At 37.7% G+C, this 19,508-nt stretch overlaps 1 protein-coding gene across 1 annotated transcript in view; it reads left to right on the forward strand.

Moving 5' to 3' along the window:
* mkxa (mohawk homeobox a) overlaps nt 1-16,046 on the forward strand; it is a 28,182-nt gene extending 12,136 nt beyond the window's left edge. The window contains exons 6-7 of the mRNA XM_084135548.1: nt 13,604-13,637; nt 13,970-16,046. Coding sequence (XP_083991674.1) covers nt 13,604-13,637; nt 13,970-14,162 — 227 coding nt within the window. The 3' untranslated portion in view covers nt 14,163-16,046. The remainder of the gene's footprint in view (nt 1-13,603; nt 13,638-13,969) is intronic.
* Nucleotides 16,047-19,508: the final 3,462 nt, after the last annotated feature.

Genomic DNA, 19,508 nt, shown 5'->3' on the forward strand with positions numbered 1-19,508 from the left:
CAAACATTCCTCAAGTTTCAGATTAATATGGCATAAGGTTGAAATTTTAGAACTACGCTGTTTTCTTTTTTTTAAACCAGATGTCTGTCTGTCTGTCTGTCTCTACACTGTGTTAGCCAAGTTGCTAATGTTTTAGCCCAGACGTCTTTAAACCAAAGTGGCATCTCAGAATCCACCGGTTAAATGTAGCTTAATGGAACAAATTGGATCTAAAGGAGCTCTCTCCTCCTTTCTATCACTCCTCACTTGACGTTTCAGAGATCAGACGTGGCAAAGGAGCTGTCGGGCCAGCTAAGCCTCAAACCCTCTGATGGAAAACTAAAGAGGCCATTGTGTAAGAAAAATACGAAATAAAGCGCAACAGGAACCCTGATGGGAGTTTCATTGAAAACAAGAAGCGAGAGAATTCCAGGGTGCATGCCAGGGATTTTATGTCAAATTGCACTTTAATGGGATATTTAATGGCAGGAATCTCACTCCGTGTTTTCCCTGCATGCGTGGTATTGGGTTTAGGGCCGTCCTGTATGATATAGATCAATATGCCGCACTCTCAGAGCAGATGAGAGCTCGCAGTAAAGTGAGAGCATGCAGGAAAATATTTCTCAGAACGCTGTCTAGCGCTTTAGCTGTATTTTCACAGGTTGCATCAGGGGCTGGTTGTGCAGGAATCTCATAAGCCACAAAGAAAGAGCACCGTTTACTCTAGAGCGATGTTATTTGTCCTCATTTTGCTTTCCTTGTGATCCAGTTATTGTAACTTATGTGTCAGTTGAGGGGTTTATGAATATATGATATGCTTCAGTAAACAAATGAGATGAAAGTGATATATATTTCAATATTTAAATCTGACTGAGGGTTTTTGAAATGCTACCAATTACAATTTTGGGGTCAATAAGTTTTTTTTTTTTTAAAGAAAGTAATACTTTTATTCAGCAAGGATACATTAAATTAATTAAAGTGAATAAATGCTGTTCTTTTGAACTTTCTGTTCATCAAAGAATCCTGGAAAAAAAATGTCCAATGGTTTCCACAAAAAAATGTAAGCAGCACAACTGTTTTCAGCATTGATAATAATGAGGAATATTTCTTGTGCACTAAATTTGGCATATTAGAATGATTTTCTGAAGGATCTTGTGACAAAATGTGGCTGCTGAAAATTCAGCTTTGCCATCACATTAAATTGTAATAATATTTCACAAAATAATGATTTTTACTTTATTTTCGATCAGATCAGATGCCCTGGTGAGCATAAGAGACTTCTTTCAAAAACATTCAAATATCTTATAGACCCCAAATTTTTTAATGGTGTGTTGTATTGAGGATATTTATGAGGATTTCTTCTAAATTAGATGATTATAGTTGTGTTTGAGCAATTTAACTAAATGTACTTCTATAAATATATAGCAGAAAAGTTCCGCCAAATGTTCCCTAAACCCCTAAAAAAAAAAAAGAAGCCACATAAAAAAAGTGATTGATTGATTTACAAGTCAGTCAGACGCTTCCATCATACTGCGTACAAGTATGGTTTTTTTGTCAGAATAAACTGCAGTGTGGACCAGTCCTATTGCCATTTATTTAAAGCTGGATATGGGAGACAACGCTATGGTGGTGATATGATAAAGTTCAGTTTTTATATTGTTAAGCATTCTCCTCCAATGCACACAAATATAAAAAGGAGAAATTCTTTATATTTTTGTGATCTGTAATAAGAGTAAAAAAAAAAAAAAAAAAAAAAGTCCAGAAATTTTATGGTTCTCTTTTTCCAATCAGTCTTTTTGCTGTGCTTTAGTGTGTCAGCTGTGCTCTGTGGGAAATATTTCTTCACAGAACCAAAAATGTCACCTGTGTTTTACGACATGAAAAGACCTTCTTTTTCAAGGTCAGTGGACATTAAACCGAGACAGGAGGCAGAAATATGTTAAATGAAAACAGAGAGGCTTGACAAGGCCACCGGGGCTCATAGGTGCCAGTCACTCATTGGACTAAAGCCACCAAAAGAAAATACTTTAAAAGTCATTGTCCAAGAAAAATAATATCTCTCCAACTTACAAACATCAGAGCACATTTCAGGCCAGCCTCACTGCATTCAGAGGTACAGTAGGTGAGCAATTCACCCTAAACATGCAACAGAGTGGGAGCACGTAAATTCAGGCATTATTAACATTGAATTGCAGGGCCTGCTGTTCATCTGATGATTGACAGCCATGTGTGTGTACAGCTGGAAACATGCAGCACACTTTTATTGCTGTTTTTGCAGTTGTACTACACATCCAACCACATACAGTAAGCTACATAAAAACATTGAGAGTAAGAGAGACTTTCAAACTTTTAAATCGTATCAGACTCTCAAAGCACGACAGGCTTTGGCTAACATATTTTAGCGTTGTTTGACAGAGACATACAGTGCTGGGGGAGGGATGTGTAATTTAGAGAAACAGCCTGGCAGGGATATGTCATTTAAAGAGTACATGCTGAACTGTGGGATTTATGGTTGCTGACCACAGAGCAGCAGGACAATGACTGATCCAGCTCTACTGTGCACATCTCAAACGGCAGAAAACACTTATGAAAACATCTCTAACTTCAATACTGTAATATTAGACTTCACCATTAGATTGAGTTATTTTAGTAGTAAATATATAACACATTCTCATACATACACAATGAATTCCACGTGTACCAGATGTGGGCCGGATCTGGGCCGACACTTTGTTGCTGTCTGGGATAACATTCCCATGGCCTTTTTTAAATCAACAGTAAAACTGTAAGTTGAAATATATTTGAATTTATAAGGTAAATTATATATTTTAGGCCCTGTAACTGGTCACTATTTCAAATAAAAATAAATTAATATAAGGCTCCAGCATCCCCACAAGGCCACAACCCTTACATTGGACAAGGGATGGATTATAATATAATATAATATAATGAGCTGCATTAATGATAATTATAAAATAATTTGCAAAATGCAGTTTAAAACCGTTTTGCATGTAATATGCAGAAGCAGAATAAACAACCCTTGCTAGAGTTCAGCTCCAGCCCCAATTACACACACCTGAAGCAGCGACTCAAGCTCTTACAGGCATACTAGAAACTTTCAGACAGGTGTGTTGAGGTCATTTCAAGATTTGCTTCAGACTCTGGGTTGCAGTTGTCAGGATGGGATCTCATCATCCATCACCAGAGGATGAGAGGAGAGAATGTTGAGAGAAGTGAAAGGTGGAGAAAAGAAAGATGAAGGTAGAAGGGAGAAGGAGAGGAAGAAAGAAAGGAGAGATGTGCTGGAAATGAGGGATGCAAGGTGAAGTATTGTGAAAGAGAGGGGGAAAACTGAATAATACACAATAATGAGAAAATGTACAACTCAAATGGATATCCACAAATAGAGAGAAACTCACAATACTAAGAGAACCACTAGCTTTTGGAATAGTATTTTCATGGCTTTACATTTAATAGTTATTTATTTACATTTTTACAGTATAATGAATAATTATGATAAATAATCATTATAAAAATGATAAACAAGTTAAATATAAAAACCTTTTAATTAATGTTTTTATTAGTATTCTCAGTATAGGTTTATGAGTCTTGAAAAGCAAGCAAGTAAATAAATGTATTATTTTATTACAATATTCTGCGTATATCCAGACACTGTTGGATGTGTTTTGGTCCATCTTTTATAATTTAGTTTTTGGAGCCATTTGTAACTTATTTGATTAAGTTCAAAACTTTCCCCAAAAACTGAATTCTTAGTCTCTCGGCACCGCTCTGTGTATAAACTGTTGCTGAAGCTCAAGAGCAATATATCGTGACGAATTGCAAATAGTCCGAGCCACACTTGAAAAGTGAGTGTATGTGAATTGTGATGACTGTGCGGAGGAGAGGTGTAAACAGACACACACTGCTCTGGCAGCTTTCATGTGAGAATAGATAGCAGACAGGAGGAAAGAAACAGTGAATGAATGGGAGACTATTAGATGAGTGTGGAGAACCTAATGGCTATAAAACGAAAGACTCAGAGCATCAGAAAGAGTACAGCAGGGCCTGTGTGTTTTTGTCTAACTTGGACAGTAAAGTTTTGTGTGAAGGGGGAAAACAAAAAGAGGCAGTTTCACAAGAATAGATTAACAGATGAAAATAGAAATCGGAGAATCAAAGAGCACATGATAAAGAGAGAGAATGTGCGTGTGAGCAAACCTTGAAGTTGAAGGAACATCATAGCAATTCATTTCACTATGTATTTTCTGGATCAAGTCTGCAATCATTATTTAGTTCAGAAAACACTTTCAAACATTGTTATATTACACTCACTGTTTTTTCCCTGAGGTTGCGGTTGAAGGCAATTCTGTTGTCATCTCTGGGCAGAATCAACTTGCAAAAGAAACATGTAATACGAGATCAAAACAAGATTTTCCATTTGGCAAAATCATTTGCAATGATTCCAAAGTTGCTTGCTTTTAATTGTTTTTCCATTTTGGAATGACACTAAAGCTGAAGCAAAACTGAATTTTATTGGAGCTGAAAAAGGTTTGTGATGCGTTCTAGATGGAGCCTTATCTACGTCTGATAATACTTTAGGCAAATGCTTTCAGCATGAGCCCGTCTCTCTCTCCTTCTCTTCGTCCCTCTGTCTCTCTTCCTGAAATACGTCAGGATGCAGATACCGTCTGTAATACCTCAGTGGTGTGCTATGTTCTCTCGCTAGCGTGTTTGAAGTCTGTTTGTGCAACTTTTATAGGGACTGATAGGGTGAGAGATCGGAATCAATCGTCCAGCCATTAGCAAATAGCAGATCCACACGTCCGTGTCCAGAACAGGAAGCCAATGGATGACCTCTTGTTAATGGTCAAGACTGGATTCCTCTGAGATATGATGAAATATACCTGCCAACAAAAACTCTTTTCTAGAGCGTGTACAGACCAGTGTCAGAAATGAACTGTTGTTAAGGGATAGTTCCCAAAAAGAAACATTTTTTTCAAAAAAAAAAAAAAAAGTTTTGTTTACCATTGACTTCATTGTATGGACAAAGACACACTGAGACATTTCTCAAAATCTTCTTTTATGTTCCACAGAAGAAAGAATGTCAAAAGTTTGGAATGACACGAGTGTGATGATGACAGAATTTAAATTTTTGAAAACATAAACATATTCCCTTTAAGGGCTTAAATATTTCCCCCCTGGAATTGATTTTAAGGTGTATCGCCATCCATTTATGTTAAATACTACAATTAATCTGTTGTTTTAATGTGAAAAGTAGCTATAAAACAAATGTACAAGATATAATTACACAAACACTGAATTAACTAATTTTTCTATAGACAGACAGACAGACTCTCTCTACTGTCTCCTGTCAGAGTTGTGATGTGTTTTTCAAAGTTGACTAATTATTTTTATGAAAAAAACACCCCAAAATAGCTACATATGCAACAGCATATATGTTTGAGACAGTGAATATAAAAATAACCAGACAGCTGCAGTGTCTGTAACCTATTTTTGGTCTGGTTCTCAAGGGAGCACCTGGAGATGCTTGGTACTCAAACTGTAGGCGGCACACTTATCCTACAAGCTGTAGTCATCACTTTCACCATCTCCTCACTTTCTTCTTATCTCTCTAACATGGTAGATGATGATGATGATGTTTTTTTTTTATTCTATTAACATTAATGGCACAGACAACAGGCAGAATTTTAGGCTGTTGTCACTTTAAGATCTAATGCACAGACCGAATATTCTGACACACTTACATTTTTTTCTCAACTGTTCACTTATGACATAGCCGAGAGAATACTTGCTAATAAGGGTATTTTGACATAATTTTGTGTGTATGTGTTCATTCAAGCGCAAGTAAACGGGAAAGAGGATCAATTCAGTGTTCAAACGCTGTCTGAAACTCTCTCTCTCTGCGTGTGTGCATGCGCTTCGGGTGTGTGAGGATGTGTGCACAGACAACAGCGTGCAAGTCCTGATTTTCGCCTCTTCTTCCATGTTTAAAATCAGTTGAATGTGTAAATTGGCAAGGTAAAACACATCCTCGTAAACTTTCACACTATGATGGTTAAACTTAGCATTTAATCCGCAAATCACATGCGTGGGGACTGGTCCGTACGGATCACGGATCAACTGCGATCCGTTGCACCCCTAATAATTAATGAACACTTTTATCATCATGATTGCCATCTTAACAGAGATGGAGAAAAATCCTACTCCAGTAAGTAAACTTGTCCCTGTCCCCAAAAATGTTGGAACTCAAAAGCGCTTCCCTCCACGTTTTCTGCTGTGCATTGTTTATTTTTTACCATGCATTCGCACCAGTCATGTGCACCCCTGCCTATAACCCATCACTACATAGGCCTAAAGTAGCATATTATTAAATATAATGTTACATAACACAATAAAACAACAGATTAGTTGACTACGGGGTCATTTTGACCCCCCATTTGAAACATTTGTCAATTTCTGTTGCATTTTAACATAGTTAATTTGTGACCCTGGTACAGACTGTTCTGTTATTTGGCTGGTAGTTTTTGTTGTGTGGTGATTTGTGTTTATTCTGACTGGTAAATACAAAATGAGGGCAAGATTTAACACATTTCACACACCGATGCCGAAGCTGCAAGTGCCATTGGTGGCAGCTGCTTTATTTTGGCCGTGATCAGACCGTTATTGTTTGTCATCTGCTGTGCAGACCCAAAGAAATCCTAAAAGTATGAAATAAAATCTGTCTTAGGATGAGCTTTAACGGTTTATGAGTGGCCGTGTCCATGAAATATGCTTTTCCGTCTGTCTCTCTCTCACCCTGTTTACCCCCATACAGTATTGCCACTGTTTGGTTGTTCTTTCTGCCCACCAGTCAAATTCACAGCCCAGAACATGTCAGCACCCTCAACTCAGTTTGATCCATCACAGATTAATGTGCTGTGATTCAAAGGCTCAGAGAAAAGGAAGTCCAACAGTGTGTCCAGACTGTTGTGTTTTTCACCAGGGAGAGTTTTTAAATATTACGAGAACATGTCATGTGCAAAGAATCACTATCATTCTTCACTCTTCTGTTGGGCCTCATGCCTCTTCCAACCACCCTGACCCAGAAATCATGGATATTTATAGTGCAGCGATTACTGATAAACGTGAATGGAATGGAGAGAATGGAAGAACGGAGTCAGTAATGGGGCTGCTGTTTAAAGACGGTCATTACAGAGACAGAAACCTCAACCAAAAGTATGATCTGGGAAGGCAATGGGAAAACAAGAACCAAGACATTAGGCTTAAAAAAAAAAACCTGTGAACGTCAGAGACGAGTTGAAGAGAGAAACAGAACAGAAATGATGATCACAGGAAACAGTCAGAAAAATGGAAGCAAACCAAAAGACAAACTCAGACTGTTTGAGATGGATTTATCTAGAGAGTGACCAGAAGAGACGCGCTCAAAAGAGAGAGCGAGACAGAGGGATGGCATGGATGTTGATTATTGCCATCCCGGACAGCTAGTGAGGGAAGAGCTGGCAGAGCTAAGACGACACACGCCAGCTTCATCTTAACATCATTCACAGGCCTTCTATGACATTATTAAAGAACAACGTTCATTTTTCTCATGCACACATTGGACGCCCGTTGTAAAAATGAGACACCAAGAACTGATGATGTCTGTCTGCTTTGGGCAGAACCAATTTTCCTATCCTTTATTTTAAAGGCTGTGAAAGATGTGACTGCTATTTTATAAATCAGTAAAAACAGGCAGGGATTATGGTCATAGGTTTGAGAAAACAGAGCAGACTTTTCTGATTTTTCCAGTATAAATGTGACAAATTCATCGTCTGATGTTCACTAATTTTAGCAAGTTATCTTATTAAATTCATAACCGCCTTTCTTTGTTCTACATGCCGGGATGTGTCTCAATGGCTTTAAAGCAGTACGTGACACACTCAGTCACCAGAGTGACACTGACGTATTTTCCATTCTCATCTGTGTGGCTCCGAGGCCAAAAAGCATGACATCTTGCCCAGATTCCATTTGTCACTTCTTTTCACGCAGCTGATAGATGGACGATCAGAAGAACAAATGAACGGATGGAGGTATAATTCCAGCCCCAGTCTGCTTTGACATGCCAACCATGATGCCATTCTGTCTCAGTTGAGATCGCTCATTGAGAGTTTGCACAGAAACAGACCAATAGACTGCAATAGTTTACACAATCGTCCACGCCGCCAATGTCCATTCAACCATAGAGTTTTCATACCATATTCTACTGTATATATGAACGATTCAAAAGCTACCATTGATTTCAAGTTTTGTTCTTCTGGCAAACCTTTGCAATCCAGGGACAGAAAGATCAATGTGTTCTCTGTGTTAGACAATGAGAAGGCCACATGTATGACTTTCTTTCCTCTTGTGCAACACAAAAGTAGACATTTTGAAGAAAAAAAAGGGGTCCAATGTGGTTTTTGACCGCAATGACTTTCATTATATGGATAAAAACAATATAAACATACTTCTTTTTTGTTCCATACAGGAAAGTAAGTCAAACAAGGTTTAAAATGACACGAGGATGAGTAAATAAATATCTAGTTCAGTCATGAAACTCTAGAGGAAACAGGCTGAATAAGTCCTTACATGCAATCAGCAAGCGTTATCATTTCTACATGGCACAAGCTAATTTGCTCTGCTGATCCTGCAGCAATGAGCTTACTTGCTCAACATTTAAATTGTCTGGTTCAGTGTAAGCTGACCCGGATGTTTTCAGAGAAACCCTCCACTTCCCCCAACTCCACCTGTCTAGATTTAAACAGGATTTATGTAGGCCTAATGCCTATTCATGCAGCAGCAGAATATCTTATGGCAGCGTGTCTCCCAATCTATTGGCAGCAGCAAGCCCATACTTGCTCTACCAATCCCAAATGCATTAATATTGTCATATTCATCAACATTTTTAAACTATTCGGAGAGTTGTCATAGTTGAGCAGAATTTTTATTTTTGGGTGAACTATCACTTTAAGCATTTTTATATTTCTTGTTCATCAGTGTGTATTATGTAATGCTATGTGTGTGTGTATTTGTCTGAATAATTGAAAGCAATTGTTGGTTTGTGCAGCAGTGAGTAGTGAACAAAGCCCATATATCTATGGCAGGTGTTTGCTGGTCTGATCTATCTGTACCTGGCAGAGATATAAAAGTCTTATTTGTAGCACTTCTTTCTTTCTCTTTCTCTTCCTGTTCCCTGTGGTGATGGTAAGTGTACTGGGGATTTTCAACCCATCAGGCCTCTTTAGCAGCAGTTTTATTGAGCATCATACAAGTCCCCCGACTCACAGCTAACAGACTCAGAGCCATGTCAGAATTTCGTTCAGTAGCAAACGCTGCAAAAAGGATAATAAAAAAAACACCAGAAAAATAGTAATAACTAGCACAGTTTGATTTATAGAGAATTTATAATTTTTTTGGCATTGCCATTGTTTTTAAAAAATCTGAGTTTTAGATGTTTTAGGCAGCAGCATTTGGAAATTGCAGTAGGTCCAGTAGGTCCGCATCCAATTTTCAGCTGAGTGTTTTCCTGGGGGAGAGAGAGTGGAGTCACAGTCTGCTCTCTAAAGAAGGTCGCTTGATGTTGCATGCAGACAAGCCCCCTTAGCAGGCCCGGTTCTACAGGGGTGCTAGAATGTGCTAAGCACCCTCAAACGCAAGCAAGAACACCCTCACTTGATACTGTTATACTAATTTGGTGAAACAGATTTGTCAAACGCTCTAGTGCATATTTGTGTTTGCTCTCTGGAGAACGTCAAATGTATCTATTTACAAAGTGTTTTTGCAATGGCGAGCAATGTAGCCAATCACAGAGTTGTGTTGACCTCTTAAAACGCAATGGCCAACCAGAGGTGTTTAAGTAAGTCAGAATCCACCGTTCAAAAACGCCAGAGTTTTTAGTCAGTGCTGAGTTACACAGGCTTGCGAAACCTCTCATTAGCAAAGTGTCGACACAATGCAAGTAAGAGTTTATAACGGATTATGATTATAATGATTATAACGGAACTTTGTGAGATCGCGATGAACTGACAGCATTTGGTGATTGTAAAGGGAGCGTTCATGGCTTGCTTTCGAGCCTAAACTGTATAATCCATTGAAAAAAACTATTTTTTTTCATGCTGCTAGAAGACCGACGACCAATTTCATTTTGTAAAGTTTCGGAAGTGATATCTACATATAAATGCTGGATTAATTCTGCACGGGACCGAAATATGACATGTTAAAATAGTAACGCATAGTAAATAGTAACGCATTTTTTTTTTTTTCAAGAATTTTTTCAAGGGTTTCAGCTTTAGTCAATGTTGTGATAATATTTTCTTACCTATTGTAATGTTTATTCGAGTAAATTGGCTTCACGAACAAGAAAAATATCCATCGGGAAGTATCGTTGGATCATTGTGGTTTGCTATTGCCGTTATCTCATGTGAGTGACAGGTTGTCCCGTCCTCGTGCAAGTAAACACATCATCAGAAAAGAGATGCCTTTGTAGAGGGAGAAGTTATTTCGATTAAAGGTTACAAGGGTACATGCATTTAATTTTTTTTTTACAGATTAATGGTTTATAATAAAATACTTAAATATTCCATAAAATACAAGTGTGGGTATCTGCAGGTCGGAGTAATGGGCCTGCCGAAAAGGTCTTTACAATTGGTTGTGAAAGCTGACTGTTAGGATGTGGGGTAGGGGTAGGGGTTAGTTTTGGCACACCCATTACTCCGACCTGCAGCTATCTCTGATTTCATGGTAACTTTCAACATTTTTGTCCTTATTAAAACCTCCTGACAGTTACACCACCTAGTCATGTTTGACTACAAAAAAATCAGAAATTAAAAACATTCATTATATAAGATCTGTATAACATCATTGCATACATAGTGCATTTCTATAATGATATAATTGCCATTTCTTTTCATTCTCCCATTTTTTTCTACTGATTCTATCTTTTATATTCCAGTGGCTTCACATCTTTTCTTCCCTCTCCTTCATTTCCTCTATTCCTGATCATCAGGAGATGTGTTATTTAGAAGATTAGATACCATTACCAACCATGATTTAGGAGTGAGGAATGGGAGAAGGTTGTCTTTATTTGTTAGGCTAGTGGTCGTCAGTAGAAACCAATCGTACAACTGCCAAGAGAGTAAACTGAGCTACTGTCACTGTGGTAATAATGTCAGACAAAAACAGCAGCTCTATCACACTATCTGAATGGTGTCCAAATCAAATTCATATTCAGTCCTGCAACTGATATTTTTAGGAAACCAAACCTGAATTTTCACAGTAGCAGTTTCTATGCAGTCTGTATTGTTTATATTTATCATTACAGCATTGATAAATGAACTTGTTCAAGACAGAAGAGACAGTTACGAGACTGAAGAAAGAGCAAACGTGGAAGAGCTGAATACTGGGGGAAAAACAGTGTAATAATTTCAAGGTTTAATGGCATGTGTAGCTACGGACTGAATACCTGCGTTTGACAAAAAACAGATCTAGATTTGTTGTTTGTATCAAGTGCATCAAATCAAAGACCCTCGGAGAGCAAGAGCTTATCTAGAACAGAGAACAGACAACCACAACAACCATATCTTGTAAATACAGAAAGATACAGAAAGAGAAAACTGATACGAGGACAACATGTGCCTCATGTTGAGTGAACCTGATGACACAGATTTACATTCAAAGAATATGAAAGACATTACATTTTGTGACAGGAACATTATGGGAAAATTCAGGAAGATATTGACAGAAATCTAACTCAGACTGGATGAATTATGGCAAGATTTCCCGGCGGAGGATCTCTAATCGTTCCATCTTCACATGAACTACTTGTTTCGCAATCACACACTCCAGTTCGGTTAATTGAACCCCAAACACATCTGTGAGTATCGAGAGGGGAAGCACACTGTTATTCTGACTAACACGCTCATTCTCAGCCATGTAAAACTATTACTGAACACGCTGAGCACAACAGGATATTTCCCAATCAGCCTCACGCCAGCCTCGGGCAGTACTGGCCCGCTGCTGGCCATTCCTCAACACCCAGTTGCCATTCAGCGCACATGTGAATGGTTTTTGAGGAAAAACAAGTTTAACACCGGCTCAGACGAGCCGTTGGGGATGATTAGGTGCTGTTTGGCCCTGCAGGTGTCCGGGCAGCACTCCAATGTTCGTTCCGGATCCAAGGGGTGTGTGTGAGCACAAGGTTTGGGATGGGATGAGGTGAACGTATAAGAAGCGCCGCCTCAGGGGAGAGAACCGAGACATCCGGACTAAAGGCATGAGGTTTAACTCAAAACGAAAACCTGGATCTGGATTTAGAGAATTCAGCGCCTGTAAAACTCATCCTAGATGAAAGTGTGAGACATGTTAAACCATAACTGTCATGTCCAGTAACATATCTTTTACAAGATTGCAGGGTTAGGTGAGCACATTAAGAGGGGGAAAAAAAGACATGCATGTGTCTAGAGGTGTAAAGTACTTCATTACTACACTTATTATTTTGAGCAGTTTGTACTTGCAAGTCAAGACTTGCAGCCTTATTAAATCAATTCAACATTATATCAAAAATAAATCATATTTAACAAAATCACTTGGTTGCATCCGATTAAATTTTGTGGACAAAGTGTCAGAATGGATCACAAAATACATTTAGTGAATGAAATATTCATTTTGTAAATGTGATTTCATGCATTAATATGAATGTATTAACCCAAGTTGTATGTAATGAAATGTACCACATTTTTCTTGAGCAAAATATGCATTTGTGATACAAAAAATGAGATACCCCTTAAAAATTATATAAACTTGCAATTCAGAGAAAAAGTAAGAATTGCGAAATGTAAACTAGGAATTGCAAGAAATAAAGTGATTGTGTGTTATGAAAAAGTTTGAAATTATGAAAAAGTCCAAATTGCGAGATATCAACGTACAATTCTTGGAAAAACAGTAACAATTGTGAGATGTTAACTTAAAATTGCAAGATTTAAAATTGGAGCTGAGAGAAATAAAGTCAGATTTGCAAGATAAATGATAAATGTATTCTTTTTTTTTTTTCGTGGCAGAAACAGGCTTCCACACAAAAGTGTTGAAAATGTCAGAGAAAAACATAAAAAACAGGCAACTAAATATAAGTATATAATAAATATTTTCCATATAATATTGTGGTTTTCGTCTGATGATCATATAAAAGCCAGTTTTTGGTTAAATACATAAATGTATAATTTGTCAGTATAAACCCTTGTGCGTGTGTGTGTGTGTGCGGTAGAGGAACTGGTGATTACCATTAAGTAATTAGCCTTAAGTGTGTTGCTGACCTCTGCATTTAACAAATAGCACATTATTATTGTGCCAAGCATCTGGATATGGAAGATTCCACCATTCAGTAAATGGAAACAAGCCTCTACAGTCTCAGTCAGTGAAGCGTCTCTCTCCATTCACAAGAGTAGCACAAATCTACACAAAAACAAGTCCTCCAAAATCCGAATGTTTACTTTCTGTCTTACTCTGCCTTTGCCTGCTTGTCACATCTGTCAGTTTTAAGATACAGTGTTTTGTTATTGACACTGGCTTTGTCCTGTGCTTGAATTTACAGAGACTGTGGAGCATGGATCAAATAAATTTGACAGGTGCGTATTTGACAGTGCCCTTCACATTATTTTAAGGTGCATTCACGCCATGTCGTAATTACCGTAATTAAGAGATTTCAATATGTAAGAAGCGTTCACTTCTTCGCCGAGTTCCTACTTGTACCAACTGACCACTGCAGATTCATTTAGTTGTTGATAGTGTTGCAATAAAAACGCATAATTCCCAGTCCGAGGTCGTGACCAGCTCTGAGTAGACGGTAATTACGACATGGCATGAACGCAGCATTAGTCAAGTGTGTCTAAACTTTTAAACTTTGGCTGTAAATTAATCATTCTTACATACATATATATATATATATATATTATAATAGAAGCATGCAGAAGGAGAAGGGACAGAGGAAAGACGAGACATACTGGAGGGAGATCAACGCGGCCATGGCCCTAACTAACCTGGCTCAGCCCAAGGACACCGCCACCGCCACCACCACCAGCTGCATCATCCAGAAATCCTCACACATAGCGGAAATCAAGACTGTTAAAGTGCCTATCCTGCACAAATACTAATACACACACACACACACACACACACACAGAAGATCCCGCTCTTCTGCCTTTGGAATTCACTTGTTGTTTTGAATATTGTTTATTACTTTGTTGTACTGATACAGAATGAATTTTTTTTGGTACGTTTGTTTTTATTGTTATTATGAGTACGATGAAGTGCCCTGAAATGCAGCACTTGTTCAGTTCACCAATTTGTGCATTTCCTTTGGGTCGCACAAACTATTTTGATAAGTGTTGATGAATAGTCAGTACGACAGTATTTCTGAACGAGACACTTTTGCAATGTTAACTTATTTTGATATTAATCAGAAATTTGTATTGTATCGCACCAAAGTGCCTTCATGCATCTCAAAGGAGAGATTAGTGAGAATGTACAGTTCACGTCCTCTCTGAATGAAATAAACGGTTGCAATGACAGGAGGAGTGTGAAGCGCACTCTTCTCTCTGCTTCTCACAGCCGACAAGAGCTGCTGACCTTAAAATGAAATCGGCACAAGTCACAAAGACATGCACATGAGCCTAAGGCCATTTCTGCATGTTTTGTCTTAATATCTCATGTGGCTGTGACTACGACATTGTTTTGTCTCTAAAATTGAAAACTTCAACCGTCACCTGCCAACAATAGCCGTGAGTCGAGAGATAAGTTCAGTCAGCCTACATCAAACTTTAGATCTTCCTTATGGCCTCTGCTTCCTCTCATAAACTCAGTTATGCTCATTTCTCAGACACAATAAGAAAGAGAGAGAGCCAGACTTCAAGGTTTCATCTGTATCTGTTTGAGATGAGGACTGTGACCCAAAGGGATATTTATGAATCCATTATCAGTGCTAAACCGAACGTGTTGCCTTCTCACGTTTCTGCTCAGAACAAGGTACTTCAGTGGAAGGAGTGAATGATTTGGCCAGTCGTGTTTTACCCCCCTTTCTCTCAGCTGGTTAGAATTACTCACAAATCGCTGTTTACAAGTACGAGAGACACTTCCACACAAACCATAGCAGTATTACCACATCTCTGATTCAGAGAACGTTCAAACTTTTTTTGCAATCTCCATGTTTGTCCTGCGGTTTTTACTCTTTTTGTTAGTGATTTTTGCCTTTGGTGAAACCAAGTTGTGTTAGCCTTGTATTGACTGAATGGAAAGAAACTGCAAATGTTATTTACATTAGAGTTATGGATGCCAAGTACACAATTTAGAGAATTAAAATGCCACTTTTGAAGTGAGCGCAGTAACACTTGCTTATGTTCTTTATCTATGTTTGTTTGTTCTTTTGAGGAAAGTCTCCACCTGCTTTTGGTGAGACAGGCCAAAGAAACTTATTCAAAAAGCTGCATGCACTTATCTGACTACCCCCAAACACCCACTTAGACTATAATTCATACAGACCATGTCCTGTTTTCCTGCTCTATAGAGTAGTGTAGCATATTTTTAGTACATTTTCAAGCAAAATGGGAAAATGTATAATCTGATCTGCTTTTGAAATCTCATTTTCCTTTCATTTGTTCCTCTAATCAATTCAAATCACACGTGAATGTCTTTTGGCCTTTGCAGTGAATAAAGAGAAGAGAAAGCATCAACCTGATTCAGTTTTTTCCCCCTTGCACACTCTGCTCAAAAGGATGCTGACAGACAAAAAGTTATTTTGTGCACACTTTAGAACATTTGAAATGATTAAAGACTGTAAAAAACTTGTAATAATAGTCTGATTTTTTATTGTTAAGTTATATTCTTTCTTTTTTTATTATTTTAGAGACTGGATGTTTGTCCAATGAAGGAATGCATAATATCTCATTTATTCTCTGATTTTCTTTTAATGTTCAGTTTTACGCCAGGAACCTTGTTTACTTCAACGGAACATTAAATAAAACATTTTTTTTGATGATGTGAAGTTGCTTGCCGTTTCATCATTAAAGTTTAGTTCTGCACAAACCTCTAAAAGCTCAAACCTTTCCTGATCAAAGATTCAATTGCTAACATTTAAACACAGGGTATCCATTTGCATTTTAACTTCAGTTACTTTATGAATAAATATGAGTTTTTCTTGAGTTTAAAATGAATACATTTCAAACAGAAATGTTTTAGGGCCAACTTACGATGAATAATTCACACAGCATTGAGGCAGACAAATGAAATTTCACTCATTTGTCTCTGCGGTTTGACCCGAGTTCAGATGACAAGCTTCTCTTTTCTTTTTTACCCTCTGCATCTTTATGAAAGCTGTCCTGTTAACTTTGCCAGAGGCAGAGACCTTGTTTGCCTTCACGCTGGTTTCAGCCCAGTAAATACAAAGACACCGCACAGCACAAACAGCTGGAAATGGATGATGAGAATGGAGTTCTCTGTGATCTTGTCTTTCCTTAAGGGTTTAATCCTGAACAAATGTTGGGAATGGCCACATTGTGCTCACTGTGGTATTGACTGTGTACAGCACAAAGATTCATGAAGCTGCGCATTTAGCTAAACAAATCGTAAGTTTAGCCTCTGAACCAAACTGAAGCATTAATGTGCATTTCATTTGCATATTCTAGAGTTGATCCATGAACCCTGACAACAGCATCAGAAAGCCTATTTCCTGCACTTGCTCAGCGACAGCGTCTATCCAAATATACTCACAAACGCATATGCAGTGATCCCAAAACCTATTTGGACACGGAATGTCATTGCTTTAGACACAAATGATCGAAACCAAGTGTCATCTGCAATGACTTTTTCAAGCAGCTGTTGTCACGCTCATTTTTAAAGGATGCATGAAGTCTATCTGTAGTATAAAATTTGTTGTATAATCTGAAACCTTATAATCTTTTTGCAGGATATTTTGCATTAAAAGAAAATGCCATTTAGCTCAATGTTTTGTTTTATATAGTACATACTACAATGCACGCAGACATTCATGCATCTTAATACAAAGTGTGAATTTCGTGTTCAAATAGTTTTTGTGGCCCACACACTAATTCTAACCCGGCTGCCAAAGAACAGTTTGAAAAGACTTACAAAATAACATCAACAGATGAGAAAGAATATCAAAACAATGAATGAAACATGAATAAAAACCAACACACAGATTTCCTGACTCTAATTTATGTCCTGATTTATCTACTCTTCATCTTTCTCCAGTATCCCTCTTACATGTTTATTGGTAGCATGCATCTTGACCTGGTTCAAAAACAATGTGGAGTTTAACATGCCAGTAATAGAGAGAGAGAGAGAGAGAGAGAGAGAGAGAGAGAGAGAGAGAGAGAGAGAGAGAGAGAGAGATTAATACACAAACAAGGATATAAAACGTTACTGAAGTATTGTTATAATATATAGTATTAAAAATATAATGGGATGCTGATGGACTGAAAAAAAAATGATGGAGGAATACTTTCAGATCATTAAATCATCTCGTGAAGGTGATAATTCTTATGTCTGTATTTAAAATTGTATTTGTTTGTTTCTTCTTTAACATCAACCTGCCAAGGGACTACTGATGAAAATTAGTCAATTTGGCTAAATCTGGCACATTTTGTTTATGTATTATTAATGTGTATTGTCCCTCATTAAATAAACAAATAATAATTAAAAAACAACAACATAATAATAAGAGCTAAAATTACAATAAATCCCTTGTCTCTCTTCAGTTCTCTCTCTCCTACTCTTGTCTCTCCTCTCTTCTCCTGTTTCTCTCTAAGCAGACTGGCAAAGAGCAGCAGTCTGAGCAGAAATTTCCATCGAGGCCATTTGTTGAAATGTTTGAGCAGGTTTTGTGGATCTCACCCATTATCTAGCTGAACAGGTTGAGATGCTGGGCTGGCCAGCCGTGTGACACACTCCAGACATCTCTCCACCCTTCTCATCAGACACAGGGTCCAAGATACTGTCAAAAACTACACACACACACACACAACCTGAGCACAAAGAATTTCCAAAATGATCTGAACGGGGAAAAGTGCATTAAAGCATTACAGATGAAGAAATTTGACCCATGTCCCATTTTGGAATAATTAGTTACCTTGCCTTAAATGGTTGGTTCATTAATTATCAATTGCCTGTATGGACATGTGCTGGATACATTATAGTCCAGAATCTGAGCCCTGATTAGCCACTGGGTCAGATACTATTTGAACCCCATAATGATTATAAATGTATTAAGTTTATGTGACATTACATTTATTACATATTTTGTTATGTTTATTACAAATAACAATGAAAATAGTATAATATAACAATAATTCTCAAAACAAAGTTTGTAGTTAGTAGGATTTTTATTAAAGGAATTAATACTTTTATTCAGGAAGGATGCATTAAATTGATCAAAAGTGACTAAATACTCTTATGTTGCAAATTATTTCTACTGTTTTTCATTAATTGCTGTTCTTTTGAACTTTCGATTAATCAAAGAATTCTGAAAACAAAAGTATTTACAGTATATATCACGGTTCCACAAAAATATTAAGCAGCACAACCGTTTTCAACATTGATAATAATAAGGAATGTTTCTTGAGCAGCAAATTAGCATATTAATGATTTCTGAAGGATCATGTGACACTGAAGACTGGAGTAATGATGCTGAAAATTCAGGAATACATCACAAGAATAAATTACATTTAAACAAAATTTAGACGGTTTTATCCAAAGTGACTTACAAATTAGGAGAACAGTTTCACAATATTACTGTTTTTACTGTATTTCTGATCAAATAACCGCAGCCTTTGTGAGCATTAGAACCTCAGGAATTAATAGGATTTCCAGAATTATTTTTCTTAACCAGAGCTTGATAGACTTCAGATATTTAATGTTCTAAGATTTCTTTGATAACTTTTATGTGCATAAATGGTGTAAAAATAATCTGAGTCACAGATAACGGGCCCTATCATACACCTGGCGCAATGCAGCGGCAAGTGCGACGCAAGTGTTTTTGCTAGTTTCAGCCCGACGCAGTTATCATTTTCACGTCCTGTGCCACGTTGTTTAAATAGCAAATGCATTTGCGCCTATTTATGCGCCCATGGGCTGCTGGTCTGAAAACGAGGTGTGTTCGGCGCATTGTTGGCGCGTTGCTATTTTGAGGCAACTGAAATAGACTGCATTGACCAACAAAAACCTGGTCTAAAGTCAAGTGCGCAATTATTATTTTTTTGTATTTTTTGTTTGCTCGCTTTAACCTCGCGCACGGGCAGATCCGTTTGCGCTCTGGAGACGCGTTCAGTCTTTCCGTTTGCACATTCCGTCATGTAAATAGCAATCCGCCAAGGCGCGAGCCCAACTGGCTTTTAAAGGGAATGGGAGATGAGACTCTGGTTGGTTTATTTCACGTTACGCCCAAAACACACCCATTACTCATTAAGAGAAAGGGACAAGTTGGGAAC

This window comes from Abramis brama, assembly GCF_963993115.1.
Source record: "Abramis brama genome assembly, chromosome: 14".
Taxonomy (NCBI): domain Eukaryota; kingdom Metazoa; phylum Chordata; class Actinopteri; order Cypriniformes; family Leuciscidae; genus Abramis; species Abramis brama.